The following is a 20,235-nucleotide window of genomic DNA, read 5'->3' as shown; positions in this document are numbered from 1 at the left end:
TAATGTGTAAAAAAATAGTAACATAAATGTATTAGTACAGAGCTTAAAATTTTACCTTTATTCATAATTGCAAGTAAAATTACAGTTCTTAAATTAAATTAAAATAAATTAAGGGAGTTGGTGAAATTTCACACAATAGCCTGTTCTGATTGTGGCAGAATGAAAAAAAATGGTTACTCACTGTTTACATTTTTTTACGGCTCAAATTAATTTTATGAGATAGAAATTAAATGCTGCATCTGTTTTGTATCCATCACGGTTTCCTCTTTGAAGCTTCTTTTTAACACTAAAAAAAACCTCCAGTGTAATTACTTTTGCTCCGTGGCTCTAGCCGAAAATGCATTTAAACTTTTAACCTCTCTGTATTGTTCTAGATATTCCCCCGTGTTCCCCCCCAGTGCATGTTTTGATCTTATTTCTCTCTCTTTGATGAGGAGACAAACAAGCTCAAAATTTGCCTTTTTTTTCCTCCTTTGATCAATTTTAATGTATTTTCAGAAATCTCAAAGAAATAGATTTCTAATGTATATGTACAAAAATGAAAAAAAAGTACTCCTAAAGGTGAAATTTCTATTTGTATAAAAAGAATTAAAATATAGTGTCATAAATTTATTGTATTTTCCACTTCTGTTGTAAAGTCTGCTCATAAAAAGATCAAAAACGATGTTGATTTTTTTTTATTTCACAAGCATACTGAAGTAGTCATACAGTATTTGCAACACACAATTTAAAAGCATCACATCAATGACGCTACAAAATTTTGAGTTTCGAAAAGTAGAAAATTTCATCTAAACTATAAGACAATTTTATTGCTTTTTATATTATTCAACAATTTATTTTTAAGAAGAATTTAAATTTCAATAGGCTAATAATTAGAATTAATTAATCATTTGAAAGTAGATTCGAATTTTATTCCCCAATTGTTGCACTCATGAACCTTTTTTTTTTTTTTTACTTACTTATTAGTTAAAATTATTACTAAATTTATTCCTAGACTTCATAATTCGAAATAAGATAAGCATCCTAAATATTTCATGGATTTATTCAACAGAAGATACCATTTAATTAAATATTAGAGAAAACAATCGAAAAATAATCATAATTGCAATAAATATTGCTATCATTTAGTCTGCATAATTTTCTTAGAATTTTTAATACATATTTTTGATTAAGATTCACATTAATTAACACAGAATTTTTTTAAAAAATAGTAGAGTGTCTAAAACTACCAATTTTTTTATAATTTCAATCAACAAATATCATTTCTTAAATAATTTATTAAAATGGTATGATAGTAGTAAAATCGCAAGCCAAATAATAATAATTTTTTAAGTTGCAACAAATAAAAAAAGCCAATAGATAAAATTTCAAAAATCAGAAAGTAAAAGAAACTAGAAATTAAACTCAAATTCATTTGTAAAGTTTTTCGATATTTTTTAATTAATAAAAATCTAAATAAAATTTCAAATGCATCGATGAAAAATAGAGAAAAAAAATAAAGATCTTTAATATATTATTTTTCGCTCTTTATATGCACAAAAAACTTGAAACACAAAATAAATTGATGATAAAAGAAAAGTAATGAGCTAAATTTTAGTATGAAAGAATCATAATTCTTATAGTTTAAATGCGTTTATTTTTTTACCAGTATCTAAACTTTAATATTCTGACTAATTTCATTCCTAGCATATAAAAAAATGTACTCTTAAATTGCTAATCATAATCTATATTAAACATTGATACTGAACTGTAACATAATCACAGAGTTTGAAATTACACTGACTTTCCCTATCAAATGTTTTATGCTATCTTCTTATATAAGTTCTTTTTCAGATTAATGAGTAGATTTAATTCCTTATGACAAGGTGATCGGCTCCATTCGAATGGCTTTCATTCGTCTGGCCATCTCCAAATTCATTATTCATAGCAAGAGATCGAAAATGCTACATAAAAAAAATATATATGTATACATTGAAAAATGACAAAAACATAGTTTGAAATTATTTTATAACAAATAAATTTGAATTATAATGTTTATTTCATTGTTTAGAGCATAACAAATTAAATGTTTTTATAAAAGAATACAGAAAATAAATATAATAATAAATTAAACAACTCTTAATTTTTTTTTTTTTAAGAATTACTGCTAAAATTTAAATTTAAAATATCAATTATTTGTTACTTTCAACTTTGAAAAAAGCAATTTTTTTAAAGATTCTGATGTATAGCTTAAAATGCATAAAAATCTATTGCTTCAAAAAATCTTACTTTGTTCATTCACTTAGCATAACATAATATTTAGTACTACCTCTTTACAAACATTTTTTAAGAACTGAATATAAACAAAAAAAAAAGTCAATGAATTTAAATATTTTTCCAATAATTTTACCCAAACATAATGCATTATCAACATGAGAGAGTTTTCCAATAAAAAAAGATTACCTGTGAATTTCTGAATTCCAAAAACAGGGTAAAGAGTACATGAAGCGATTGTATTTTTGATCGGTACACAGGAATATCCATTATTCCTTTAAAAAAATGCATAATTGAATGTTTATTTGTATTTTTTTAGAATAGTACAATATATATTTTTAATGCCTGAAAATATAGAAGCCACATTTAATTATTAACAGAAATTTTTCCACAAAAAATTATACAGCAACGTACTAAACCAATACTACTTTTTAAAATAAAAGGAAATATTTTCTTGTCAATGTCTCCAGTTTTTCTAAATAAAAAAATTCTTTAAATCGTTACACGTTCATTTCACCTCGTTAAATCAAACAAATTACTTTTGTGCGTCTTTGAGCAAACAAAAGACTCGTAACAAGTAAATTAAATTAGCCAATTCTATTTAGACTAATATGAAAATATATAAACTACAGATGAGCATGAAGTTCTAAATATTATTTATACTGCATGAAAATTTAATTGTCCTTCCATTATGAATACATTATTGAGTTATTCATTAAAAACATATGGCTTCAAAAAAATTTCTTAATAGAACGTTTCTGATCATTTATCAGATCTTAATATTTAAAAATAATTCTGCAATTAAAAAAGACACAGATCTCTCTTATATAAGAATTATTATTCATCCATTGTAATAATCAATCCAATATTGATATGTTACTACAAAAACACTTTAATCAATATTTCATAAAAATAAATTTTAAAACTTGAACCACATAAATTCAACAGTGTAAATATTTTTTCATTTTAATTATTTCATATAATATTTCTTACCACAAATTAGTTCAACATATTCCTCTAAAGAACAATCCAATTCAGCAGAAGGAATTCCAAACTACAAAATTATTTGAACACAAAAGTTAATAATGTAATATGAAATGAAATATTGTGAAAAGGTACTGAATTCAATCAAATAAAGAGTGATAAGAAAACTCTTAGCATTCAAACTAAGAGCTTATAATATCTAATAATTTGTAAGAACTCAATTATGAATTTTGGAATTTGATATCCAGAGTAAAAACATATGTGCCATTCATATTAAATAGATCAAAATTTTTTATTTAATTAGTTTTTATCACAGGAAAGCATTCATATTAGTATACAACAATTTATATGTTTTTGTAAATCAAAAAATACATTTTCATTTTAATGTAAACTATAGAATATGACCATTTCTTTCATCACTAATAGACTAAAATAATTCAATCTAACTGAATAAATATAAGGTGCATATATTTATAAATTGTTGGAGCATTTAAATGAATTTTTATTATTATGAATTAAATGTGATGAATTGAATGAATGAAATGAAAAATTTAAAATTATTTATTCAAACAATGAGCATAAAAAAAACTTAATAATTATTATCATTTAAACATTTTGTTATGAATAGCCATATTTATTACATTTTAAATATTAAAAATCTATAAAATAAAAATTGATTTTTTTTTTTTTTTTTTGAGAAATCAACATAATCTAAAAGTTAATCTACATATCCTCTTTGCTGACAGCTTTGCTGCTTTGCTTTGTTTTTATTATTGTTAGTTATGGCTTAGTAAAAAAAAAAAAAAAAATGTAACCTTTTTTTAGAAACAATATTTTTTTAAAAGAGAAAAATTTGTTTTTTTATATGTATAATGTTTTAAATAATTCCTTTGGCAGCATTTTAGTAAGACAGAAGAAACTATACTCCTTTGATGAATTTATATCTAATATTTTTTTTAACAAATTTCATATTAAAATTATTCTAGAAGTATAAATGTAAAAATTTAAGTTTAAGGATAGATTCTTTTTAAATGTTGAGGTATTTAAAGAAATAATGCATTATATTGTAAAGTGTTTGATATGTAGAAATTCACTTAGTAAATTTCAAAATCTGAATAATTTAGCATATTTTTTCATATAGAAACATTTTACCTGATTAAGAGCTTCTTCAAATTCTGGGGGCCATTCTTGCATTAATGTTTCAATATCTGGCATATTCCTAATCAGTATGCAATCATTAATGAGTTAAAAGCATTTGTTGAAGAATAATCTTACTGAATAATCTGACTTAAATATATAAAATTTAGTCTTATGGCAAAGATGTAAAATTTAAAGCAATGTAACATTAAGTACATTTAAGAGCATTTATAAAAATATGGAAATTTCATGAGTACAAAGGCATATTGAAAATAACTGCATCACTAACATCTTATAAAATTATTACATCTTTAAATGGATAATATTTCCTGGATCACTTTTAATAAGTATATTCCTCTTTTAGAAATTTTACAAATATCTTTAAATTGACCATTTATATTTTATATGAAATATGAATACACTATAATTAATTCATATTCATAAATGATATTATGATTAAATTAATCTGTTTAATTTTAACTAATTTTATTTTATAGCATCATAATATCCAAAAAAAATATTTAGTAACAAAACAGGTCTTATTTTTTAAATTGATAACAACTTACCTTGAATAATGGACTGTTGGAGGTGGCTTAGATCTGTGTAAATTAGATATGCTATTTATCCATGCATCAATTTCTTTGGGACGTTTGTCAGCATTTTCTAAGCTCTTCACGGCCTTTTATTAAATAAACAGATACAAAATAAAATTTTAAAATGTTCTGAAAAATTAAAAACTACTGGCAAAATATTAAAATAAAATACCATAAATTCTTAAAAATTGATAAATTTCAATATGAATTTTTAACTGTCAGTAAAACATTTAAATTACAATAAATTTAAAAAACAATAAAACAGCATTTGAATTACATTAAAAATCAAATTATATTATTTCAAAAATTAGCCAAAAATATTGAATTAGTTTTTCAAATTCATCTTTCTTTCATTCCGTCCAAAGATTCTTTGAATCTAGTTGGAATTCATATGAAATGAATATCAAAATTTAGCCAATTAAGAAATTGAATAAGATGGAATGCATAACAATCTGATTAACAGACATGATTATTTAAAGTATATAAAAACTGTAATTTTCATAACAACTTTATTACAATAACTCTGAATTTAAACATTGTTTTTCATTTACTTATATTAATATGATAGTGTGGATAAGATGCCATTCTAAATTATGAGACATTCAAAATACTCACCATGGCTGATTAATAGACCAAATTAAGCAGATATTTATGTCTTGAGATTTAAATGATCACTAAGAAAGAGCTTTTTAAATTTTAATTAAATGAAAACTAACATTTTTGTCTTGATAACTTTAGAGCATATCAGTAGATAAAAAACATTTTCATGAAACTTTAACATTTAAAAAACTAACTTTTTACCGATATCAATTTCCCTTTCTATATGTTCCTAATTTGTAAAAATTTATAACAAATTTTTCAGCCTTGTTTTTAAACACAATTGTTGAGAAATGAGCCACTAGAGCGCACCACTTTGCACGCTAGAGGGCGCTACTGTCCGTAGAAATATAAATATAAATGCAGTGGTTGAGAGAGAGGCTTGTGTTTTGGCTTGTCCTCCACATCTATGGTTATTTGATTAGAGTTTGATGTGTTGTGTAGGTGGTTTATTTTAATGTTGATGTTTTATGTATTTTATTAAAGGAGTTTAGTTATTTTTTGAGCGTAATGAGTTAGTTTCTTATCAACAATTTTGTTGTAATGATTTTTCCTTTGTACAACTGCATGCAACAAACCAGCAAGATTGCCGAAAATCAATGAGTATATTTAAAAATACTTATTTTGCAATTAGTCAAAAATAAATATTTAAATTTTCAGTTCATTATTGCTGGTTTAGCATATTTCAAACATTGGATTTTTTTAGCATTACAATGTTTCTAGGTTAGCACTCTTAGTTAACTTCATGATGTAAAAAAAAAAAAAAAAAATTATCACATAATGCAACAAATGGTGCAATCAAACTACGCAAAAATCTATTAGACAAATAAAGGCTACATTCTTATTATATAATGATGTTTTAAACTAGAGATGTGCATTCTCTTTATTTTTTCCCTTTTAATTTCCAGTTTTCCATTTTGTACAAAAAAAGCAATGTTCAAAAATCTCTATCAAGCATTTCTTTCAATTAAATTTTCATTTTTTCTAATGCTTTCATACATGCAAACATAGAATTTTAAAAATATAAATGAATCATACATTTTAAATATTAAAAGCAAAAATTGATTTTTAATTTGAAACAAGCACAGAATATTAGTTCACTTTCAAAGTGTTAAGGAATTTTCATAAATAACTAGAAAATGCATAAAGAAACTAAAAAGAAAAGAAATTGGCAAAATTTGCAATAAGAAATGAAAATTTAACTACATAAAATTGATTATAGCAATTCCAATTAACTGCAACATTTCATGATTTAAAAAAATCATAATAACTATAAAAACTGCAACAAAAAAAATACTAAATATCATATGCGATACTTAAATTAATATCACTGAAAAAATAATTGTTTGAACTTTAAAATGGTAATGGCTGCCTTTTATGACCAAGTGTTCACCAACCTTAATTAGGGTATTAATTTGGTAATATCAAACAGTTTTGATGAACTATATTTTATATACATATAAAATGAAATCAATGAGCAAAACTTATTTGCAAAGTTGCCAAAGATTATAAAAATCTAAACAAAATTTCCAAAACTTGATTTTTAACATTTAAAAAAACAAAAAAGTAAATATTTGATGAAGCAATGAAAATAATTGAATTCTATTCAAAAATGGAAATATAAATTGGTATGATCATAAATAAATTAATGAAAATGAAATAGTTTCAATTAAATTTCTACAGAACTAAGACACTTTTTTTTATTTCTAAATTTTATGAAAATAATTTTTTGCAATAATATTTCCAGAATTTGAAAATTGTAAGAAATTGGGAAAATCTCAGCTAATGAAAAATTAAGTGAGAAATTATCACCCTCTAAATTATATATTATGCAAATTTTAGTGCGCTAGATCAAACGATCCTGTTCGAGAAAGCTCACAGACAGATACAGACACACATTCTCCTTTATTATTAGTAGGAATAAAATTGCTGATTAAACTTCTTTAAAGCAATGCATTTTTATAATTTAGTAAACATTGGTTTCTTTTGTACCATTAAAAAAATCATACAATGAATATGAATATGCAAATTATAATTTATGTAATCAGAAAAATTTATATTCATCAATCACTGCAATTTGTTTAAAACTGTTTAAAAGATACTCACCACAGATTTAAATGTCGTTTCTTTAGAAATAGCTCTCAGTTGCAAATCCAACACAGTTGGATCAGATTGTTTAGCACATGGTTCATCCAATACAACAAGACCCAATTTATCCATTACATTATCAGGTCTAGGAACCTAAAAGATAAAATGTGAACTCTTTCTAAGCAAACTAGCATTTTATTGCTTGTATAAGAATCAAAGCAATTCCTTATTTCAAAGCTTTTTATGATTTTTATTTATCCAATCTCTTAATTGGATATTTTTTTTAATTTGTTAAATTAATAAAAATCCAAAAATAAGTTTATGTTCATTCAGTGGATTCTAATTTTTGGATTAGATTGTAATTGACTGACTTTGGAAGCAGCTCTAAGCATTTGGTTCTAACTAACAAAAGAAATTAAAGGATTAAATACTTTCAGTAATTAAATGCTGCTCTGATTTTGAATAAGAGACAATTAGATGTATTTTCAGAAAAATCATTACACATACTTGGAAAAGTGAAATTTCTGATCCAAATTATTTAATTATATCAAGAAAATAAGAAATAATCACTTTTATAAAGGCATCAATATCACCCACAGCAGGAATAAACTCTGGTATGAAAGGTCTCAGCTTAGTATCAAGATCAATATTTTGAGGAGTGTATCTAAAAAAGGATTTTTTTCTTGTATTAGCTGATTTTCAATTAAAAAAAATTGTCTATTGTAAACACAAAGAACTTACCTAGTTATGTACTGAAATAATTCTTTCATTTCACTACTGACTTGCAAGTGCTCAAAATCAGCTGGATCATAAGCTCTGTATTGAAAAATAAAATATGTAAATTTTTAGTGTTAAAATATAAGAAAGGGTTTTTAGAAACTAAATTGAACTTTAGGATGATTCTATTGTTCATAATCGGGAATTCTTCACATAAATAACATATTACTAAATTATAAGTTATTATTTTGATGATTAGAGATGCAGTAATTATTCATTTAAAGAATATATTAGCTTATATACATCAAAGCAACCTCATTTTTTTTATTTATTTATGAAAGTCTAATTTATTTATTTTTTGTTATTTATTTGTTTGTTTATTTTTTTTTTTTTTTTTGCCAAACTTTAGAAAAAGAAAACCATATAATGATAAAAAGATTTTCTGCACAATCAGAAGAATTTCCCCCTTTGACCAATTATTTCCAGAATCACTGGACATATTTTAATAAATATTAAAAGACATAAAAAAGAAAACATTCAACAATTAAAATACATTCTTGTAATTGGGTCATCAAGCAGCGAAGTTTAAAACAGAAGTTACAATATCGAATTTTAAAAAATGAATTAATAAATAGTATGATCCACCCACAATTATATAGCTCTTACAAGCTGAATATAGTATATTACATTGAAAAATCAATATCTGGCAAATGTTGACATTCTTTAGTGAGATTATCGACAATCCTTGAAGAATGCCGATATTCTCTTATTTCAGTCTTTCACAGTAGCATATATATTGGAACTGAGATAGTTTGTAAGATTTGTAGTAATCGGTCTTATTTCTTCAACAACACTTTTTTCAGACTTTGAATAACTCTGAGAAAGAAAAAGGTAATCGCATTGCAAAAAAAGAACACCCCAGATATACACTATAAATTGGGTTTATACCCGGAAATATAGTTCGCCAATCCATTCAATAATTATTTTTACTTTTAAAAAAGCCAAATGCATATATATATATTCCAGATCAGTTTTATGCGATTGAGCATTATCAAAAAACTTAAATCCAGATCAATTCCACTTCTAAAAAAATGTAAATGTATTTTAACAAAATGTCATACATACATCAGTCAAAACGCGAATTAATTAGGGAAAACTCTTTTTAACTGACAGCGCTGGGAGAATCCGAATTAACTAAGGAAAACGCGTTCTAACTGATAGCGCTAGGGAAAACCCGTTTTATTCGCGTTTTGACTGATTTGTTAAACAAAATAATTTAATTCAAAATGATTGTAGTAAGCTATACTTACTAATACAGTGTTTAAGGAAAGAACTTATAATTAAAGAAAAAGTACTTTACTTGAATAATATATAATACAGTACCGTTATTACAAATTACATATTTCGACATGGTACACTGTTGTGAAACTTAGAATTGCAAAGAAAACTTTTTTTTCATACAGAAACAATCTTTGAATCTCTTAGAAGAACATTCTTTTTAACAAGAACAGCGGGTTTGTCCAATTCCTACCATTCCTTTTCTTGCTGCTGTTCTCAGTGAAATGTCCCGAGTCGGTACTCGTTCTTGAGTCAAGAAAATTTTCGACGGTACATCGAATTGAGATCTCAAATTGAATGAATGTATTAAATTGTTGTATCAAACTTGCACCCTATTTAGCTGTTGTCTACTGCATATCAGTAACAATCATATACTTATCATTGGATAAATATTCAACTAATTAAGTTTAAATATCATTTCTTACTTCGAATACAATTTGTTCAGAATATCTTTCGTGCCAATTTTGTACAGGCCATCTTACATTTTTTTCAATGATTACACCGATGAGATTTCGGGAATCAACTTTTACTTTATAAACTTCTGAAATGGGAACAGCGACATTACTTCAAATATCAAACTCAGGATATGTTGCATCGGAGATCTTTTTCATTCATCTGACTTGCTTTATAAATGCTTCTTTGGCTTCCTCTCTAATTAGAAAAATGTTGGTCGACTTACTAGCAAGCATATGCTCCCCTGATTTGTGTTTATTCAGTTTCTTGCATTCATGTCCTCGAAAATTTTCTGAAGTTCATTCTCGTCTTCGATATTTTTTATAATATTTGATGGCAAGGTTGTGGTAGTCATTCCAACTCTTGGTTCAATCCCAAAAATAGATTTGTATCGTAACTGTTTAATTCTTGAATGTAGAGCTCTGTTTTTCCTAAATTGGGCAGAACGAAGACCACTGGACCATTTTGTAGTTTGACTATCCTTCATCCATGAAACCAACATATTTTCTACGTCTTGGTTGGCCCTCTCAACCGAATTCTGCGACAGGCAGTATTGAGGTTTCCCACGAAAAATCTACAATTCTAGCCAATATGTACATAACTGTTCTATAACGGAATTTCCAAACTGTCTTCCATTATCAAATTGCAGCATACAATTAGCCTCTAATATCAAAAATATATCATGAATTTTCAAAGCAACCTCTTCCGTTCCTATACTCTGATGTGGTCGTAATAACACAAACTTTGGTAAAGGCTCCTTGTAAACCATAATAAACCTAAATTCATTATCTGCCTGAGATTGCATATCAATCAAATCCACTTGGCAGTGTCGATTCATTTCTGAATGAATAATAGGTTTAGTAACTAACCCTTTCTTTTTTTATATATATTTTTTCTGTTGACATGTTTCATACATTGATAAAAAAAAAATTGTTTTCATTCCAGTAGCAAATTTTCTTGAATTTTCAATTTTAAGTCTGTTCCTATGTCATATGGCCACATGCGCAAATTCGATGGCATCGAAAATTTCTTCAACTGGTAAGTAATATTTTAGGGGTTCCTTTGAAGAAACCAACTTTTTTACTCCACTGATTTCAAGAATGTCAAATCTTTTTAATCTGCGGTACTGAATAGAAGTCCCGCAAACGACAGAGTTTGTTTTTTCAACCTCAGATAAGAGAGTTTTGTATTCATCATGTGAAATAGCTTTTTTCTGTTTTTTTAATGTAAAAAATTGAAAGTGTACAAGAAATTTATTTTTCCAGTTTTTGGCGCAAAAAGCATTAACATTTTTTTTTCACTCATTGTAAATAAAACAACAGCACACATTTTCCAACATGAAAAAAACTAGACGAATGCACTTGCTTTGGAAATTACACAAACAAGAAAATTTAGATTTATATGGTTTTAACCTGAATAACTAGAGAAAACGGGTTTTCCCTAGTTAATTCGCGTTTTGACTGTTTTCGGGGTTTTACTGTAACGCGCGTGTGCCTGCGTGCGTGCGTGTGTGAAAAAATGTGTAATGAATATTTATTTATTTAGTTAGTTTTAGTTACAAAACTTGAAAAAGTTAAGAATTTGCAAGAAAAAAAAAAGAAAAGATTTTAGGCCTAATTCCATTAAAATATGGGCAAAAGCTTTGGACACAATCAAACAAACGGGAATTCATGTTGAACACCAGAATACTTATATTCATTAAATATTCAACTTTTGATACTTTGAGCCTGTGTCTCCTAAATAAATGTGGTTATATTTCGAATAGAAAATATTCAAATATTGACTACTCAAAAAGTTAAACTATAAAGTTATTTTTTCTAAGAATATTAATCCAATTTTAATTACTTATAAGCAGATTATATAATTTTATTTAATGAAACTGGTATCATTTATAAATTTATAATACAACATTATTATATTATAAATTTTCAATGTATTTGCCACATATTGAAAAATTTGTTGAAGGTTTATATCTAAACAGTTAAATTAATTTTTTATACAATAAAGCCTTCATGTTTTTGTTATTTTTTTTAATTTCAATGTATATGCTCAGTTAGTTAATGCAACTTGTATGCATAGACAATTCCTTTGATTTTTAACTATCATTTTTCCTATTATTATTATGCTTGAATAAAGCATTTGTTTACCATATTCATTAAAAAAAAATCAGTTTTCACCACTTTAAACATAACACATGAAGAAAAACATCAGGAGCAAGTTTTCATTATGTTTAAATTCTATGGACAAACGATTATATGTATATATTGGAAGTTCAGTCATTTGTATTAAATAAATATAATAAACTAGTCAGTAGTAACATTAAATTTTCTCATAGTACTAACATCTTATATACTAATACCTAATTTCTTTTTGTACTGAAAATACAAACTGTGCAAAGAAATGGAAATGATGACAAATACTAATGTAAGTTGATGTCTTCCTTTTGAAAATTCTAGGATAATGAGAAGAAATTGAAATGGGAATTGAATTGAATTCCAGTTCACTACTGTTAAAGAGGATCTTGTTAATATCCAGCGCTTACAACTGAAATGTTAAAGCTTTTAATTTGGAAACTTTTTAAGGTTCAAAATTATATATATATATATATATATATATATATATATTAAATTTTTGATTATTTTATCACACAAAAAATATTTTTAGAAGGGGTTCTTTTATAGGCACTACTGAACTTTCAGCACCTTTTCAGTATATAAATATAACCATTATTTTATTTAACTTTCAATGCAATATTTAAATCCAATAACAATCTACCAAACTGCTTTTTAGAGCTTTCAATATTCAAAAAGAAAAAATTGCAAAGAGAAATTTAAAAACAGTACCATTTCACAACTTATAAAATTAAACAAGTACTGCCAAAATGTATCTTCTTCTCATCCACAGTTGGCAGAAGCGTTTTTTTTTTTTTTTTTTTTTTTTTTTGCTGTTTTTCTTGGGTGTGTGTGCAGATATTTTTTTTTTTTTTACAAGCCTGAATTTATTTATAAATAAAGAAAAAAGGATGTTTATTTATAAATAAAAATTAATTTTAAAAAAGGCATTATTATCTTTTTCCTCCATAAATACAAATTAGCATTCAATTATTTCAATCTCAGCAATTTTATAATTTTTCTTAGTTTTCAATAGATTCTAGATTGTTATTTTAAAGTTTAAATTGTAAGTAGAATTAATTAAAAATTAATAAATGGTTAGTTAGAGTTTCTTTATTACAACATAATATATCAAATCAACAACATTCAATCAGTCAATTGTTTTACTGACTAATACTTAAAATAATCAAAATCGATTTAAAAAGGCTAAATTTCAGTGTAATGATTTTCTTATCATTTGATTATTTTATATAAAATTCAAAAATGAAGCACTGTAAAATTTGAATTAGTTTTCATTCTTAGATACTGAAAGATCAGAACAAAATAAAAAATAATATCCTACAGTATTTAAAAATCTTCATTACTTAATTATTATGTTACAGAAACCAATGCATGTTTATAAACTTTTTTCATTCTTTAGAGACTAAATAAATAAAAATAAAAAATCATATTTATGAAGCACCGTATTACAATTTTCTCCAAATGCAGATAATTAATTGAATAAAATGCATTTAAAACCACAGAATTTTTTTTTAAACTGAAAAAAATACTTCATAAAATACTTACAAAAAGCATGATGTTATGTATACCTCTTAGAGTTATAAGGTAAATCAAGATAACAAAGATCTCTATATTCTTGCACTTTATTAAGCACATCTTCATTGAGCATTTCATTGCGAGAACTAGAATTTGATAATGATAAACTAGCACTAGCACTAGTAGAGCTCCGAGAACTTCTATCACCCTCCAGTCTCCTTGGCAAGAGCCTTTCTCTGCTTAAACGATGACGACCCGAAAAAGAATCCCGATCCCAGCGTGTGGGTCTTCGGTCAAGATGTGGGCGATGCAATACTGTTCTAAAGCGTGCACTAGGAAGAGGCAGCAGTGAAAAGCATGCAAAACTAAAATGCTAAACAGGGTGCAGGTAAATAAAATAAAAAAGAAAACGATGGCACAAAATTTTCACATGTATTAAAATTAATTAGAAAACAGGGAAAAGTAAGATGTATAAATGAGTAACATAATAATGAGTATTCTTTTTTAGGATAATAAAAAACATTATTTTATCAATGTGTGAAATAAGACACTTAAGCAAAAATTAAAACTTGGAGGGAAAAAGAAAAATTAAATGCAAAATAAGAAAGTTAAACAATATAAATGATGTGCATAAGTCAGATTTATAATCATTTTATTATTCATGCTAATTATGCAGTTATAATTTTCATACAAATTATTATCTTTGAAGACCAAACATGCAAAATAAGATGCTCAAATACTCATTTCAGATTTCTAAATGGCAAAACTGGTACTTTTCAATTTTATTCTGTATGTGATCTCAAACAAATCAAATTCTGAATAAATAATTTCTTCAAGTTTTGAAATTGTTAGATGCATAGTAAAAGTTGAACTAACTCCCACCCTCAATTAACAATAATCAATTCTCAAGGTATTGTTAAAGATTTTGAAGATATTATTCACCATAAAAGAGACAGATTACTAGATTTCACAGTTTACACTCTCAAGAAATAGCTTTTAAAAATTTAGAGAAATTATATATGAATGAAAACAACAATGTGTTTTTAGTTAAACATTAGTGTTAAAAAATTAAACCATTTTTGAAACAAGGTTTTAATTTAACAATGTTTTTTTCATATGAGAAGTAAAATAATTTTTGCAGTTTCAAAATGAAAATAATAATTATAATCTGTTAGCTGGAAAAAAAATCAGGCACAAACAGTACTTTTTAAATATATCCACTGTGATAATTGTTCTTTTCATTCTATATATATATGTGTGTGTGAGTAAACATAATTTTACAGAAACTTGGCTGAAAAGAGCAAATTTCCTGAAATTTTAACTTTGTTTATTTCATGAAGGGCAGCATAAATTATACAAGGAAGAAGCGATGATAAAAAGATGTTTGTTTACATCATAATGCTAAAGCAAAGTGCCAGTAGTTTTTACCATCAGTGATTTTATTATGAAATTCTGATAGGGATTTCATTGACACGTGTAGACTCAAAAAAGGGAATCTTAGATATGTTTAAAGGAATATCATAAATATAAGAGATTTTTATCTCTTTGCTTGGGCATCTGAGAACCAGAGTCAGTAAATTTTTTAAACACACATTAGAAGTAATTAAATAAAAAAGTAGGAATAATTGGATCAGGAAATAAGAGAACATAACATAAAGGAAATAACATAATCTAATTTAAGATAAAAATTTGGAAACTTAATTAAGATTTAAATAAAATTAAGAAATATCATTATAAATACATATATATACATTGTTTTTTACCTTTCCTTTTATAATATTGAACATAAATTAAAAAGACTGAAAAAGATATTTTATAGTATCAATAACTACAATATTATGATAACTGTAGATCTTAAATTCTTGAGACTTAATTAGATGTTTAATGTTAAGTTTTTTAAGAAAAATTTCTCCAAAATACTAATTTTAAAACCTATTTCTTATCAATATTTTATTTTATTTATTTATTTGCATCCTACAGAACAGAAATTCCTTGTCACAATAATACTTTATGAAAGAAATTTGAAAAATATTACCCAATTTATCAACAAAATAACTACATATCATATATTGCATAATATAAAAATAAAGCATAAATAATGTCCTATGTCACCTGAGATTATAATAATAATTAGTACTAAAACTTCAGTTTTTTTTTTTAAATAGTAGCTGCAATTAAAAAATAAAATAATTATTTCTACCTTAATCAAATAGAAGACATAGATTATTCATACCCTTCTATTTGGATACCTTGATCTTCATCATCTTCCTCATCCTCTTCTTCCTCGTCTTCTTCCTCACTGTTTTGATCCACATCATCAAGCTCCTCTTTACCCAGTGCTCGTACTCTAGCTGAGGGAGCAGGTCGAGAAGGTGGCCGAGGCATTGTGTGAGACATAGGCCTGGCAATGCTGGACAGAACTGAGGACTATAATAGAAAGAATAAAAAATTAAATATTTATTAATCAAAATTTAAACACTCATAGAAATTTTTTAAAAAACATGAAAGTTTATTGATATTAATTTAATGAAAAATTACTTTATGTCTTTAATGAAAATATTAAATGAAAACTCATCAATTCTAATTGTTTTGCTGTTATTCATTTTTTTAAATTATATTATAAGAAAAAAAATCATTAAATTTCACAAAATACACTTTATGTAATTTTTGAATAAAAATTATTTAAATTTTTATAGTTTTTTTCAGATTTAATTTTACTTTATTTAAAGGATATTTCAAAAATTTAAATATTTTAAGATCATTATATAAGTAAGAAGTATTAGAAATATAAATATTTTTCTGTTCATAGTTTTCTCTACTTGCATGAAAATGAATGAAAATAAGGTAGGGGGGGGGATCCATAATATTACTTTTGAGTCTACAAAAATTTTGCAAAACTCAAGTTTTGCTTTTACTTCTCATTGAAGAGTTTAAAAGAAATAAAAAAAAATATTATTTAAAGGACAGATATTATAAAACTGATTTCCCAACATTTGTAAATACTGATATAAGTATTAAATATTCACATCAGTTTTTTCCAAATAAAGTATGATTGCTAATTCAAAATTCACAACTAAATTTGGAAAAAAAATTAAATTTTAGACACAAAAATTACTTTGTCATCCAATTCTTGTCCTTCAACAACATCAACTGCTTTTTCTTCTTCTTCTTCCATTGTTAATCCTGCAATGGGAACATTAAAAAGAAAAAGGAAATAATTTTATAAGAAAGAATCGTTTTTTAGAGATAGTATAGAAGACATAACTCTTTAGTGCATAAAGCGTAAGAAATGTATTTAAAAATTTTCAAAATATAATGAAGTAACTGAATTGAGCATTGAGAGAGAGTTTATGTTGAATGATTGTTGTGTTCTTTCTATCACTGCCACGAAAATTTAAATAATAATAGTAAGCTGGGACAAGATAGTAAACACATCAAAAATCTTTTCAGTACTCTTAAATTGATATGAATAATTTGGAGTACCTCTCTACTAATGGATCTTTTGAAAACCAGAAAATGTGTTGCATGACTAAACTATTAAATTCCCATAATTTTTTTCATGCTAATTTGTTAAGTTTTTAATCATGCTGAATGTAGACAATATTACCATTTGTTCTATTAAATAATGACATTAAAAACTATACAAATTTTTATCATAATAGATAATAAGACCTCAAATTGTCTAAAAAGAAGAAAGTTACAAGATATAACATAGCAGTCAGTTAAATAATTCTTAATATGAATCTATTACTTTATTGAAAATTAATTATTTTATATTCAAAAAGATTTTCTTTCATTGCTTATGATAAAATTTTATATTTTAACAAATAGTTACTTAATTTCATGGAATTGTTTCTACAGCTCTCAAATATACAGAAAAAATATCATTTCATAAGAAATTTTGAATTCTGTAAACATTGCTATGGCAGAACATCAAATAGAATTACAAAACAAAAATTCAATTTCAACCTATATTAAGTGTCTTATAACAAGAGAAATGAAGCAACCTCTTCCCCATGCTAATGTGTTATAATAAAAAAATCTTTGTTTATATTATTATTTGCTTTTCAGGCACATGACACCAAGAAAATGAAGCATTTGTAGCATTTTATGTACTGTCACTGAAAGATGAAAAGAATAGGTGACTCAAACAGTTATGTAAAGAATATACAGACCTTGCAAAAATGTTATGAACTAAAACCTTTCCACTTTAAAATAATAGTAAATTATACAATTTTCTTCTCCAATAATGTGCTAGAAAGCCTTCATGCTTTTAAATTACATTAAATAAATGTTTTTAATCATACATTTTATTAATGTTTGACAAAATAGTTAAACTACTGTTATATTTCTTTAAGAATAAAGAAAAAAATAAAAACAAATGAAATTGAATTATTTTATTCTTATATAAATAGATAAATTTGCTGTTAAAATTTTATGGTACATGATTTTGATTTTAATGTCAAACAAATTATATTTTAATCATCAAATATTTCAAATAAAATTTTAAGAATATTAGCACAGTTTTCAGTAATACGATATATTCACCTAAATGTTTTAAATCTCTTTTGATGCTTTTGTCATATTAAAATTTAAGTTAATATATTTTAATTTTTTTTTTGTTGTTGTTGTTGTTGTTACACTGACAAACTTAAATGAATCACCAATTTTTAAAAATTATACCAGATAGAAATTGTTTCAAGGTAAGACTAACTTTGTGAAATTCTCATTTCCTTTCCACATATTTTATTTTCATTATCTTTCATCAAAATAGAAATCACACTTCACCAATTTCCCAGCACTTTAAATATGGTATGACTATTATGAATACTACATGTTCAAAGTGGTTCAAAATAGCTTTTCATTTAACTGTGCAACAAATAGCAGTATTTTATTTACGCCTAGACATCGATGCTTCATTTATTGTTGATATGGATAAAATAATAATTGCTAATATAAAATTTTTAAAAAACAGACAAGAATGAAGCATCGATGATATTATTGAATTCATATAAAATTAACAAAAAGTTAATGGTTAAAAACAGGAAATGCTCTTGTTTATCCTGTTTGCACAAAAATCTTAAATCCTACAAGTATATACAACATTATTAAAAATTTACTGCACCCTAGAATATACATAAATGTTCCTTCCAAAATCAAACTTAATTTTAAAAAAATCTAATAAAACCATTTTGATACTACCTGAAATTCGGTTTTAGACTATAGAAAAGAATGTAATACAGAATTGTTTCTATTTTGGTAACCATAACGACGGATAACAAGACAGTGACAGTTACAGCATACATTAATACAAAGGATAAAATATACATAAAATTAAATATTTTTATTATATGTCGCTTAATAAATCAATAATAATGAAAAATATATGGTAAAACACATGCAAAATAAATATATATACCGAATATCATCTTCGATTACAAGATTTTAGTTACAAAATTTCCGCTACCTTTGGAAATCTTAACGTGCAGCACGATACAAACAGTTAATTGGTTTGTTGCTATTAGCGATAGGCGAGGATCGAACTCGCAACCTTTGAGTTCGTAGAAGAGTAACAAGACCACTAGACAAAAGAAATTTCTCATGTCTCGTAGCTGTTATCTGGCTTATAGAGCGTCACCACATTACTCCCCCTTCAGTGCGTTGGAGGTGAGACATGAGAAATTTCTTTTGTCTAGTGGTCTTGTTACTCGGCTACGAACCCAAAGGTTGCGAGTTCGATCCTCGCTTATCGCTAATAGCGACATTGGTGACCCGATGACGTAATACGCAAAAAAAAAAAAAAAAAAAAAACCTTTATACAACTGTTGTAGCGCCCTCTACCAGAAATAAATAAAAAATCAAAGCTGATAAATAATCAGCCAATAAATTTTAAAAAAATGAAGCTGATAAACAATCGGCTGCTAAATAATTGGCCAAGAAGAGGGGGGGAAAATGCAGCTGATAAATAATCAGCCAATAAATAAATAAAACTGATAAATAATCAGCCAAAAAAAAAAATGGATAAGACGCTACAGCCAATATATCACCACTAATAACAGCAAAAACAGGACAAAAATCGTTCGTCTCACCTCCAACGCACTGAAGGGGGAGTAATGTGGTGACGCTTTATAAGCCAGATAACAGCTACGAGACATAAGAAATTTCTTTTGTCTATTGGTCTTGTTACTCGGCTACGAACTCAAAGGTTGCGAGTTCGATCCTCGCCTATCGCTAATAGCAACAGGTTCATAAAATATTCGTACTCCCTAAATACGATTAGAGATGCATAATCCACGATTTTTTGAATAACAAATAATATTGCTATTGTTATTTTTAAATATGCGTCCCAAATATCTGTTATTTTAATCATATTATTAATTAAAAATTATCACTTAATATTAAATATAAAATTTATTAATTGTAATTAA

General features: G+C 25.6%; 1 protein-coding gene across 2 annotated transcripts; it reads right to left on the bottom strand.

The window, feature by feature from the left end:
- Window positions 1–1,492: 1,492 nt before the first annotated feature.
- LOC129984380 (intraflagellar transport protein 46 homolog) lies at window positions 1,493–19,084 on the bottom strand. 2 transcript variants are annotated; one of them, XM_056094258.1, is made up of 12 exons: window positions 19,010–19,084; window positions 16,923–16,990; window positions 16,041–16,234; window positions 13,861–14,139; window positions 8,394–8,468; window positions 8,223–8,316; window positions 7,671–7,805; window positions 4,941–5,053; window positions 4,390–4,456; window positions 3,247–3,307; window positions 2,443–2,528; window positions 1,493–1,943 (listed from the first exon to the last, which is right to left on the bottom strand). In XM_056094258.1, exons 2-12 carry the CDS (start codon window positions 16,980–16,982, stop codon window positions 1,848–1,850), a joined length of 1,260 nt encoding a protein of 419 aa, XP_055950233.1. In that variant the 5' UTR covers window positions 16,983–16,990; window positions 19,010–19,084; the 3' UTR covers window positions 1,493–1,847. The 2 variants fall into 2 exon arrangements, with proteins under 2 accessions (XP_055950233.1, XP_055950234.1); XM_056094259.1 differs by lacking the exon at window positions 13,861–14,139 and having other exon boundaries at window positions 1,498–1,943.
- Between the last annotated feature and the right edge of the window lie 1,151 nt (window positions 19,085–20,235).

The sequence above is a fragment of the Argiope bruennichi genome, chromosome 9 (genome assembly GCF_947563725.1).
Source record: "Argiope bruennichi chromosome 9, qqArgBrue1.1, whole genome shotgun sequence".
Lineage (NCBI taxonomy): Eukaryota > Metazoa > Arthropoda > Arachnida > Araneae > Araneidae > Argiope > Argiope bruennichi.
Note: the sequence above shows the minus strand (reverse complement) of the source record. Positions and strands in the feature narration are given on the sequence as shown.

What these genes read in the sequence shown, in the direction of transcription:
- LOC129984380 (XM_056094258.1), bottom strand. Translation starts at nt 16,982, where the DNA reads ATGGAAGAAGAAGAAGAAAAAGCAGTTGATGTTGTTGAAGGACAAGAA. An exon ending in CAAGGTATCCAAATAGAAGG is followed by an intron (nt 14,140 to 16,040) that starts GTATGAATAATC and finishes GCCTCTTCCTAG; the next exon opens with TGCACGCTTTAGAACAGTAT. An exon ending in TTACCTTATAACTCTAAGAG is followed by an intron (nt 8,469 to 13,860) that starts GTATACATAACA and finishes TTTTCAATACAG; the next exon opens with AGCTTATGATCCAGCTGATT.